This window comes from Delphinus delphis, chromosome 8 (assembly GCF_949987515.2).
Source record: "Delphinus delphis chromosome 8, mDelDel1.2, whole genome shotgun sequence".
Taxonomy (NCBI): domain Eukaryota; kingdom Metazoa; phylum Chordata; class Mammalia; order Artiodactyla; family Delphinidae; genus Delphinus; species Delphinus delphis.
Window position 1 is genome coordinate 98,229,912 of NC_082690.1, and position 12,430 is coordinate 98,242,341.

At 36.2% G+C, this 12,430-nt stretch overlaps 1 protein-coding gene and 1 pseudogene across 1 annotated transcript; one reads left to right on the top strand and one right to left on the bottom strand.

Annotated features, from left to right (window-relative positions):
• Positions 1-235: 235 nt before the first annotated feature.
• LOC132430307 (olfactory receptor 4P4-like) lies at positions 236-1,151 on the top strand (annotated as a pseudogene).
• A 4,730-nt stretch (positions 1,152-5,881) lies between these two features.
• LOC132429201 (olfactory receptor 4P4-like) lies at positions 5,882-6,730 on the bottom strand. The gene has a single exon (XM_060017410.1). The coding sequence runs from the start codon at positions 6,728-6,730 to the stop codon at positions 5,882-5,884; it is 849 nt and encodes a 282-aa protein (XP_059873393.1).
• Between the last annotated feature and the right edge of the window lie 5,700 nt (positions 6,731-12,430).

Consider the following 12,430-nt stretch of genomic DNA (forward strand, 5'->3'; position numbering starts at 1 on the left):
TCACTCTCTGTAACTAAATACAATAATTTCTGCTTATCTGTTCAAGAAGGTCCTGGAAAGTAGCTTCACCTGACAACTTGTGGTGTGACCTATCTATAAGGAATAATTAATATTGGATGTTATTTTTGGGTAAATTTAATATTATTATTATGCTGCTATTTTAAAATACAGATTCATGATTTTTCTTGTCAGATAGTTGAACCATCTGTTTATAATATATGTCAATCTGAAGTATATGGAGAGCCAGAGCAACGTCTCAGAATTCATTCTTTTGGGGCTTTCTTATGACCAGAACATAAAAACATTTTGCTTTGTGCTCTTTTTATTCTGTTATATTGCCTTGTTGGTAGGAAGCCTTCTGATCCTAATCTCCATTCGGCGCAGTTCTCTTTTTCACCAACCAACATACTATTTCCTCAGCCACTTATCCTCCATGGACATCTGCTATACCTCCAGCATTACACCCAAATAATTGGTGAGCTGCTAGTGGAAAGAAAAAACACTTCCTACGGTAATTGCATGTTACAGGTCTTTTCCAAGCACATGTTTGGAATGACTGAAGTCTTAATTCTTACAGTCATGGCCTTTGATCACTATGTTGCCATCCGAAAGCTTCTCCACTACGTGATTATCACGAACAGGACAAGGTACAACCTCCTAGTCTTAGCTGCTTGGGCTTGTGGGGCATTTCACTCCTTTCCTCAGTTTTCTGTGATAATCCAGTTACCCTTCTGTGGTGCTAATAAAATTGATCACTATTTTTGTGATATTTTTCCTTTGCTAAAAGTTGCCTGTACTGATACCTACATCACTAGTGTCATTATGCTTGTCAATTCAAGAATGGTGACCTTAAGGACATTCGTGATTTTATTTTTTTCTTATGTAATTATATTATTCACTTTAAGAAATCTCTCAGCTGAAGGAAAACGCAAAGCCCTCTCTACGTGTGGGTCTCATGTCACTGTGATATAGTTTTATTTTTTGGTCCTTCAATATTTACCTATCTTAGACCACCCACCACTTTCCCTGAGGATAAAATATTTGCACTATCTTACACCATCATCGCTCCTATGTTCAATCCCTTAATCTATACACTGAGGAATTCAGAAATGAAAAATGCCATGAGAAAAGTTCGGTTTCAAACATTATAGTTAAACTTCACATCACATATGTAGACTAGGTCTCAATATCTCTGAGGGTTTAGAAATTTCCCATCAGTATACTTTGCCATAGATATAAACCATAGCTTCAATTTCTCCCTAATAAATAGTTATGCCAACGTTCATAATTATATTTTCCTATTGCATCAGGATCCAAAGCGCTGAGGTTAGACATGGGACACGGGGACTATGAAGAAATGTGTATGTAATGTTCATTTTTCAGGACAGGGCAGAATTAGGTAGCTGAGGGAGGCTGAGGTGAGCTGCAATGGGAAATACATGAGAACTCTATGGCCAGAATTAAAATTACAGCAAGTAGACCCAGGATTTATGATTTATTTTTTCTGAGGAAAAAAAAAAAATCTTGTTAGGGCATTGGAATTTCTAGTTAATTCCTAGAAAAGGCTCCTGTTCTTTAAAACAGTTCTTTTGGGAGCCCCACATGCCCCCATGAGTTCTCTTGCCAGGTTCTCAGATAGCTTCTTGATTTATCTCTGTATGGCAAACCCCTTTCTAAAAATATATGCTTTTTCTGACTGAATTTCGTATATGTATATTGTAGAAAATCTAAAAAAGTATAGAGAACTATAGCAAAAAACAAAATGGTCTCATAAATTCATCCATATAAAAATATTTACTGTTACCTATCTCTAAAAAGTCTAAGTTGGATCCAACTCAGGATAGAGAATGCATATAACTGTAGTGACAGACAAACCAGGAAGTCTTTGCCCTCAGTGAGGCTGGAGACCAAAGGAGGAGACAGACAATGAAACAAACAAGAAAACAACAAATGTATAACTACAATAGTATTTTTTAAAGAAAAGAATAGGAAGCTGTTAGTCTTTTTAATTTACAGAAGCTTTACTCAATTGTAAATCTTTGACATTTTTATGTTATACAGATATTTATTACTTGGTTGTCTCCTGAATTTTACTTTACATAATTCTGTAGGACAATTGTATTTTCTCATCCTTTTTGTACCTGAAAATGTAGTCTCTATATTTGTCCAAATGCTGAAATCACATGATTGAATTCATCTTTTAAAAAATTTACTTTGTCTTTATTGTTTGTCTGAAAGCTTGTCAGATCTTTCATTGATCACTGAATTTTTTTAAACAGCAGGTATCTGTGAATGGATCTATTTTTATAGCTTCTTTCTAATTTCAGCAATATTTTAAAGTTTATCATTGTCAAAGGATAACTTTTAAAAGAGGATGTAAAAGTGGTTTTTATACAAATAATGAATGAACATGTCAAAGATTTTATTTAACTTAGAATTTAATGCAGAAACCAGGAAGGTGTTACCATTGTTTCAGACAAAAACAGTGTACCACACATTTATAGTCAGTAAGGAGTGCTGAAATGAATTTATAAGTAGATGCAAAACTCGCCCAGTACCCACAGGGCTATAATCAATTGCATTTCACCGAACAAATTTGTATTTCTATGGCCAGGAGATGTTGGCATTGCTATTATTTTCTATGAGTCAACTTCTATATTTTTGAGTTGTAAAATACCTTAGCCAAAGGTAATGAAAGGTGGGTGAACTGAATGCAAGAGCTAGTAAGGTCACTCACTAAATTGCAAAGAATCTCATCCTGCTTTCCCTATAGTTATATGCGATATTAATGATCCAGCTGGAGAGAGAAAAATGGCTGCTGCAGAGAAAGGTGGGAGAATCAATGAAGTGATGTTCTTGAGAAGCTGAGAAGGGAGGAGATCGAAGGGCAAAAGTGAAGGAGTTAAATTAGAATTCCCTGCTTAAAGATTGGTACTACCAATGTCTTTTTGCTCCAAGTATTTGTTTGTTTATTTATTTATTTGTTGAAGTATAGTTTATTTACAATGTTGTGTTAGTTTCAGGTGTACAGCTCTTACCGAGTCCAGGCTCGTTCTGCTCGCCGCATGACAGGCCAATGACTTGGAGACGAGGTGTTGAGGCAGGGAATACGACTATATTCTGAAAGCTGGCAGACCGAGAAGATGGCAGACTAGTGTCTCTGAAAAACCATCTTATGGGGGTTTGGATGCCAGTTTCTTTTATAGCACAGAGAGGGGGGAAGGAGATGAGGAAGTAAAATCAAAAGGCCATAAGTTTTGTAAATATCCCCTGGAATGGTCAGCCTTGGTGAGAAGATGTGTTAATTTCTTCTTTCTTGCAGCCATCCACAGGTGAACAGGGTCAGATACCTCCCTGTGGGCTGAACAGAGGCATTTTAGTTTAACATTCAAGCAGAGGGGCAGGGTTCCCTAAGGCAGGCCATTATGTGTGATTATAATAACAAAAGCAATGAAAAGCAAAGGTTTTGAAGTTAAAGAAACAGATTGAACATGGAGTCCGATTTAGCTCTTCCCTGTTACACAGCCATGTGACTCAGTTCCTATATGTATATGTGTATATATATATATGTTTTGTAAATAAGTCCTTTGTATCATTTTTTTTTAGATTCCACAAGTAAGTGATAGCATATGGTATATGTCTTTCTTTTTCTGACTTACATCACTTAGTATGATAATCTCTCAGTCCATCCATGTTGCTGCAAACTCCAAGTGCTTTAATTATCCCTATTCAAAACTTTTATTCCAAGGATAAAAATAAAACAGAAACATTTGTATTAATTTTTGAAGTTTTACTTTTCAATAATACAAGTCTGGTTGGCTGGAGGATAGGGCTTCTGAAACAGAGGGGAACTTCGAGGCTTGGCGGGTCTTTTTATGAGAGACCCTGCTAATTTCACAACAGAAAGTGATCTTTCATTTTCCCGCTCTGATATATTCTCTGACATGTATACTGTGTGAGCCCTACTCAGGAGTTTTGGGATAGCGGTCAAGACTTAGATTTAAAGCAACAACAACCAGAAGTATGTTACGATATTTCTGTAGAATTTCTAGCACATAATATTTTCAGGTTTATTTGCTGGGCATTTTAAACTGAGTAACACAACTATGCTATTTTTCTCTTTATATTATGCACCCATTTTAGGAACCCTTAACAACAGTAACTCATTTTTATTTAGTATGGCTTTCTATACAATTTGAAAACAGATTCTCATGCAAGTATGTTATGTCAGTGAAGTTTTTGGGTTTTTTTTTTTGCGGTACGCGGGCCTCTCACCGCTGTGGCCTCTCCCGTTGCGGAGCACAGGCTCCGGACGCGCAGGCTCAGCGGCCATGGCTCACGGGCCTAGCCGCTCCGCGGCACGTGGGATCCTCCCGGACCGGGACACGAACCCGCGTCCCCTGCATCGGCAGGCGGACTCCCAACCACTGCACCACCAGGGAAGCCCCCATGTCAGTGAAGTTTTTAAAGACCTCTGAGATTCTCCCCATTCCTAACCAGTTGTCCACCGGCCTAATTTTGCTCCTAGCCATTTCTGATGTTGGGTGACTTTCAATTCCTGCTGAAAAAGCTGCCTTTAACTTGTACAGTGCCAAAAAAATGTACCCATTGAGTTTAACTGATATTTTCTACTTGCCCACTCTAAGAAAAATTTAATTTCACCAGTAACAGGAACATGATATTAATATGTGTTCCTTAACTTTTTCCCATGCTTATACTCCCACTGCTCCGGAGGAAACTTATTGTCAGAATGGTTACTTTTCTGATGCATAACGGGTTTGGGCAATAAAAATAGCTCATGCTTATTGAGCACTTACTGTGTGACAGGCAGTGTTGCAGCCCTTCACTATCATCACAAGACTGTGACTGTTGGGCTATTATTATCATTAATAGAGGCTTTGTTGGCTATATGTCCCACTCCTCATAATTAGTAAGCAATTCTGAGTCCAGAACTCATGCCCTTAACAAATACACTATAAGGTGCTAGAATCAGAGAGTTGCAGTTCGCTTGTACATGAACAGAGCTGGTAGAAAAAGCTCATTAGAACAAAAGAAAAGAGTTTAATGAGGGGCTTAGGCATGTGAGAAGTTCCAGGTCGCCACTGGCTACAAATGATCAGAGTAGAAGATGATTTTTTTAAGAAATATTGTGGCAGGTCATAAATTTGATCTTTTATAAGATTCTCTATGTGATGCAAGTGAAAGATTGGAATTATCTTTTTTTTTTTTTTTTTTGCGGTACACGGGCCTCTCACTGCTGTGGCCTCTGCCGTTGCAGAGCACAGATTCCGGACACGCAGGCTCAGTGGCCATGGCTCATGGGCCCAGCCGCTCCGCGGCATGTGGGATCTTCCCGGACCGGGGCACGAACCCGCGTCCCCTGCATCAGCAGGAGGACTCCCAACCACTGCGCCACCAGGGAAGCCCTGGAATTATCTTTTAAATCATTGTTTGGTGGCTGGAATTAGCTTCCTTGAATATGGTCACATATAAGAATGAGCTATATGGGCTCTCAGTGTTGATTTGTATTGCATGGTGGCTTTGATAGTCTGCTGCTAAATATGCAAACTGGTTACACAGCCAAACCATCAATGGGGCAAAAGAGATATAAATAATAAAGCTAGAAGAGACATAGCAGAGTGCCAGGACAAATCCTCGGAATTGTAAATTTCGCTCATATTTGAGCCTATACATGTTGCTAGACACAAATACATAGACAAACATTATGCATTTTAGTTTTCAGAGTGGAGAAGTCTTATATTCAACAAGCTCAGTGGTGAAAATCAGGGATATCTTTCAGTTCGTTTCCTTTCTTCCTGTAACATGGCACCATAGTTTCTTTATGGCTTTTCTTCATCTCCATGTTTCTCAGTGTGTAGGTTCAAGGGTTGAGCATGGGAGCAATGCTAGTATAAAAAAGAGCGAACACTTTGTCTTCTGGTAAAGTAGTTGCTGGTCGAATATAAATAAAGAATAAAGGAGCAAAAAAGAGGGCCACCACAGTGATGTGGGAACTGCAGGTGGAGAGAGCTTTGCGGAGATTCTTTACAGAGTAGGACCTGACAGTATATAAGATCATAGCGTAAGATACCAACAAGACCACAAAAATCACCAGGCTCATCAGGCCCGAATTGGCAATGACCAGGAGACCGATTCTGCTGGTGTCAGTGCAGGCCAGTTTCAGCAAAGTGTACACATCACAGAAGTAATGATCTATGTCATTGGGGCCACAGTAGGGTAAAAAGATGGCCAGGAGAAACTGACCAAAGGAATGCAGGAATCCCCCAGCACAGGAAGCAGCGATCATGGCATCACACTTCTGTCTGGTCATGATGACAGTGTAATGCAGGGGCTTGCAGATGGCCACATAGCGGTCATAGGCCATCCCTGTGAGGATGAAGACCTCGATCCCCCCAAAGAAGTGCATGGTAAAGAGCTGTGTCATGCAGCCATTGTAGGAAATGGTCTTCTTTACTGCCAGCAAGTCAGTGATCAACTTGGGGGTCACAGTGGAGGTATAGCAAAGGTCTGAGAGAGAGAGGTAACTCAGGAAGAAATACAGAGGCTGGTTAATAAGTTGACTGCAGGTGACAGAAATCATGACAAGTAGGTTTCCGATCAAAATTGCAATGTAACAAAGCAAGAACAGTAAAAAAAAGAGGGCTTCAATTTCCTTTTTCTGAGAAAGTCCTAAGAGAATAAATTCTGTGATGTTATTATTATTTTCCATGACTCAGAGCAGTTTGTAGCCAGCTGAAATTAGATAATTATCAATTCTTATAAATATTTAAATATAGTGATGCATATCATGGGGCAGATCATAATGGAAAGGGTTCAAAAGTTGAAGAAAATGATTTGATTTTTATTTAGGAAGTCTTTCCTGGAGTCTTTTTTTCCCTTTCTTGAAGACGTTAATTACTGGTTAAAATCTTAGGTACCTGAGATGAAGGCTAATGTTGTAGAATGCAGTATATTTACGTAACCATTCTATTGGCATATATTATCAAACATAACTGGATATCATGCGCTGGTAGAATTCAAGAAATAGTACTGTAGAAAAAAAATCAGATATCTCTTTCCTGTTCTCACTGTTTATTATTAGAAAATACACACAGAAATGAAATATCGAGTGAAAATACAAATAGTGCAAATATATGAAGTATAATATGTGGATAACGTTATATGTGAGAAATTTCCTGCTCTCTCTCCTAGGTGGAAAGGGGATAAATAGAAAAAAATCAGCAAATTTGGAATCATGAGGCATATACACATGGCCAAAATCTGCTATATTTCTCTTGCGCTTAATTTACAAATATGCTTAATTTACAAATAAAATATTATATTTTATAGTCAACCAAAAGGATAACAAGCAAAGTATAATGATCTCTATTTTTGAAAACATTTATCATCTCAGACTTTTAAAATATTTGTTTTTGACATTCAGCAAGGCATTCAAGGATAATAAAAAGTTTTGCTTGAATTTTAGTCTCATACGATGGCTTACTCACTTGCATAAATTGGCTTCCTTCTAATTGATGTACACAAACTCTTCAACTCATCTTAGTAATCAGCCATCCTGAAAATGCATGCTCCTTTCTGTCCCTACATCATCCATCTTAGTATTTCAGGCTGGCTTTTCTTACTTTCATTCCTGTTATTTCTACCTTCTCCTCCTCCACACATTGCTGTAAAGTAAGACCAGCTCTAATAATGTGTTAATAACTATTACACCTTAGGATAATCAAAACCTTTCTACTGGTAGAAGTTCAAGAATCATAGGCTAAGGAAGAACTACTGAGAAACAATCATTCCACTAAATCACACCATAAATTCTCTACTTCAGCTATATAAAACACTGGACCTTAGTATTTAAAATATTTTATTTTGTTTACTCATAACTTCAGAGCCAATATATTCACAATTTATTTTCAAAGCTGTAACACTCCCCTCCTTTTTTTCCTTTCAGTGTAATTACCATTCAAATTTGTGTACATAAAGTAGGATTTTGAAGAGAAAAAACCATAAATCAATCTAGTGTATGAGATTGTGTATCATCAATGACCACAAAATGACATTTTGATATGCTTCATACTGAATAATGAAGAGGGGATATTCGTAGTGGTCAAACAAGCCATCTCATTCAACTAACAATTACATTTTAGGCTTTTAAAATTATTCCCAATCATTTAAAAGAATGCAGTGCTCTACTCTAACTCCTCCCTTAAATTATATTCTTCTGATTTGATGGGAAGCACTGTAAATTAAATATTCAGCCACAGTTTATTCTTTATTTCACACTTGCTGCATGAACTGGTCAATTAACTTTTCTCAGCCTTTTTTTCCCTCACAGGTTTTCCAAAATCCTGCCTCTGTGAGATTCTTTATCAGATAACAGGTCAAATCATATTTGAAAAGGACAATGTAAATGCCATTTTGAGAAAAGTGTGTTTGCAGGCTGAAAGTGGAAAATCAATGAAATGATTATGAATTATCAAGAAAATAAACAAAAGATTTTAAAATGCAGATTATTTTGTTTACCAATACTTGGATATTTCATACAAAACACAAAACTCTTTTAAAAATTGTAATCATATAAATGCACTCAGTCTAGTATATTAGAAAGAGGGGAAAATATGAGAAAAGACCTATCAATTAATTTACTTTTTAAAATACAAAATCTATATAATGCATGACTCAAAAACTATAATCTATATTTCTGAATAACTTGAAAGTAATTTCCCTATTTTTAATTATTTCTATAGAAAATAAGAAAGTATGACTAATATATCTATAAGAATCATTTTATATTTTCATATTTTAAAAAATAAATAATATCAACTTAGAAGATATTCTTTAAAATACTGGACTATTTGGAAAACGAAACAAAATATTGTCTCCTTCATCTTGTTGTACTATTTCCTAACTTTGATTTCTAATATTGCTGCATCCCTTTTTTATACTTCAGTTTAACTATAAGTAAGCTAGCTGTGGGAGTTAAACTAGATCTTTAAGGACCGCCTCTGGACCTGAACTGTCCATGGTTCTGACACAAATGAGGTGTCAGCAGCTGGGTGTTGATAACTAGTTACTTATTTTCTAAACACGTCAAAATAAATTTACAACTCACCTTCAGATTATTGTCTCTGTTATCTCCTTTAAGATTATCTGATCCAGTCTCAGAATCACAACAAAGTTGGCCTTTTCCCCAGAAAGAAGCAGAAACTCCTGGAGCTATCCCTTTCTTTGGATCGTTTATAGCCTGCTATTTTAAATTCCCTTTATGCAATCCAGGTATATAGAAATCCCCAGCATCTGTAGTTCAAACTTACATATCCTTTCCTGGAATTCCTCATGATTCCCTGCAGCAGTGGAGCTGGACTTGTTCCCAATCAATCCTTGTTCAATCCTACCAGAGTGTCTTAAACTCCTACTACTTCCAGGTAGATTTCACTATAGCCCACCACGCAATGAATACTCAAATATTCTAAGTCTTTTGGTTCTTAGAACTATCTACCTTGCTTCATATTTTTTTTCTAATTATTGCCAGATACTGTTAAATGCTTTAGCTTATCTCTCTAAGGAAATCTTATCTTGGTGAGAGTTAGGGCCAGTGCCTCATTTTCTCCCTGACCTGGACATAATGAAAAAAAAAAAATTAAAATTTATGCCATTCAGATCTATGTAGAATAGTGGATGCCTGACTCTGGGACAGATTATGTGAACTTTCTAAACCACCTCACTTGTTTAATCTTTAAAGAAAGGAAAATAAAACTCATCTCCTGTTGATGTGGGGAAAGTTCTAAATTATTAATGACTATGTGCCAGAAATTGTGCTAGGTGGGAGAAAGACTAAAATTACCAAGGTAGGCTTTACTGAAATTCTCATTTAGTGAGATAGTTACCGAGTTCTCCCATAGTAAGATTGTGACTGGATAATGAAATGATGAATTATGAAAGAGTCAATGAATTAGATAATGCATTCATAATTTAATCAATCAGACGGCACTTTGTCTCATCATGAATTAAATTATTAATTCTATTCCTTTCCTCATTATATCCCCACCTTATACGTTGATTGTTTTAAGTATTCAGCATGTATTTGCCAAATTAATGAATAAATGTAATTTAAATGTTTGATAGAATGAAATGGACATTCATTTTAATTATATGTCGTTATCATTATAATTGTTTTGTCATGTATTTAAGAGATGTTTATATCAAATTTACTTCAGAATGATAGAGACACAGAAAGATCCGCTTAGAATGGTTCTTCTAATTTTGACTAGTATCCTGTTAGCAAAAATCATTTGGAGGTCACATAAACCCATCCCTGTAACCTTCCCGCATTTCTTACTCCCCTGGTGTACTTGGAGACTAGACTCTTGAGAGCAGGCTTTTATGTTAAAACTCGGTCACTTTCCCTAAAACCGTGGTGGTCTCCAACCTGGATGTTCTCCAAGATGTACAGAACTAAACCTGACTATGCTTTATTCTCCACCCTTTCACTCATTCTGAGAGATTATTTAGATCATCTTCATTAACTTCCTATTTTAATAAACAGCTCAGTTTTGGTTGAATTGTAATAGAATAAGTGGTGTTTAAATACAGGAATGAGAAACTCAAACTATAAATATGACACATTCAGACAATTGATAGGAAGTAGGAATAGAGTGATTTGACATACTCTGTACTTCTGGAGTTTTTCCTTTTCAGATTTTCTATATCCTTCACTGAATATAAATCACTAACTTTCTGCTTTGTTTCCCCTTAACATTCCCCAAGTTATGAAAAATATTCATCATTGTCATGTTTTTAATTATTTTATACAATTGGCATAGAAAGTGTAAGTTATCATATATGAGTTCTATAAAACATATGTAGCCATAAAAGATGCTCTATATTACCAAGTAGATAGTTTCAAATGCTGACTGTATATAAAATATGGTTAAAGTTTTCTAACAAACATTAGCCAAGGGGGAAATTGTCATTAAATTAATATTTTAATAATAAATTCTAAAAATATATTTCTTATTGACCTAAGGACACTGATTAATTGTGGGTTGATTAAAGAAAACTCGTGTCCAACTCACCAGATATTTGGCTTAAATCTAAGGTACATGTAATGTTTCACAGTACCATACTTAGAATTAACCAGTAAACTCAATGAATATGTAGTAATAAGTCTCACTGTGCAAATAATTCTGAAGAATCCTGAAAATAGAACTTACCTGCTCTCTAAGGTACGGTATGCAGCTTTTTTCTTAAGCAAATTCAAGAGTCTTTCCCCAGTTTTATTTTAGTATTTGAGAGAATAAAATGGTACCTTCAGCATTTACGTTGGCAACTATTCCTTATTTCTTTTACATAGCACTTTTATTATATTCTATGGTGAAAATGAAAACAGAGACAACACATGGTTCCTGTCTGATTTGTAAACAATTTTACCTGGGAGATACGTAACTTGCAGACATTTATGGCAGTATCTCTGTGAGTTTGGAAATTCCCATTGGGATAACTTCACCAAAGTGAAGCTGAATTTTTTTTTAATATTATTCAAAGACCTAAAAATAATTATATCAATCAAGTCATATTTTTCCTCTGAAACCAAGTACCGATCAGTTTCTGTTTTAATATGGGGACAATTATGAGAAAACTCTAATGACCTGGAAAGAAAGTTCGTGACACTCACACTTCAGAAAGAAGAGAAGTAGAAAGAGAAGAAAACTGAGTTGCAGGTAAAAGGAAAATATTAATGTTGCCTCAATTCAGTTTGTGGAGGACGCTGAATCTCCCAGCACACATCTCCTATAGTCTAATAAAAACTCTCTAAAAAGCTACCACAGTCTGTTGTCCTTCCTCTCTCAATGTCCTTGGCTATTGAGTTTTCTGTCAACAATTCATCCAAACAATCTCCTTATATACCTCATCCCTGTAATGGAAGATAATACCAAGTCTTTTTGTGATTACTTGTTTATCTTATTTCTTGGTAACATTCTGAGACAGTATTTTCTCTTCTCTGACAGCATTTTATTCAAGCTCCACAGACAACATTCCTCAAATGTGTTTACATTAAAAAAAATGGCACTTTAGGTGCATAACTCAGTGGCATTAATTACATTTACAGTGTTGTGCAACCATCACTACTTTATATTTCCAAAACATTTTCATCACCCCGAACAGAAACTGTGTACCCATTAAGTAATAACTCCTCATCCCCTTTCCCTCTGCCACTGATATCCTTTAATCTACTCTGTCTCTATGTATTTGCCTATTATGTATTTCATGTAAGTGGAATTGTTACCGAGTCCAAGCTCGTTCTGCCCGCTGCACGACAGACCAATAAATAGGAGACAAGGTGTTGAGGCAAGGAATAGTGACTTTATTCGGAAAGCTGGCAGACGGAGAAGATGGCAGACTAGAGTCACTGAAA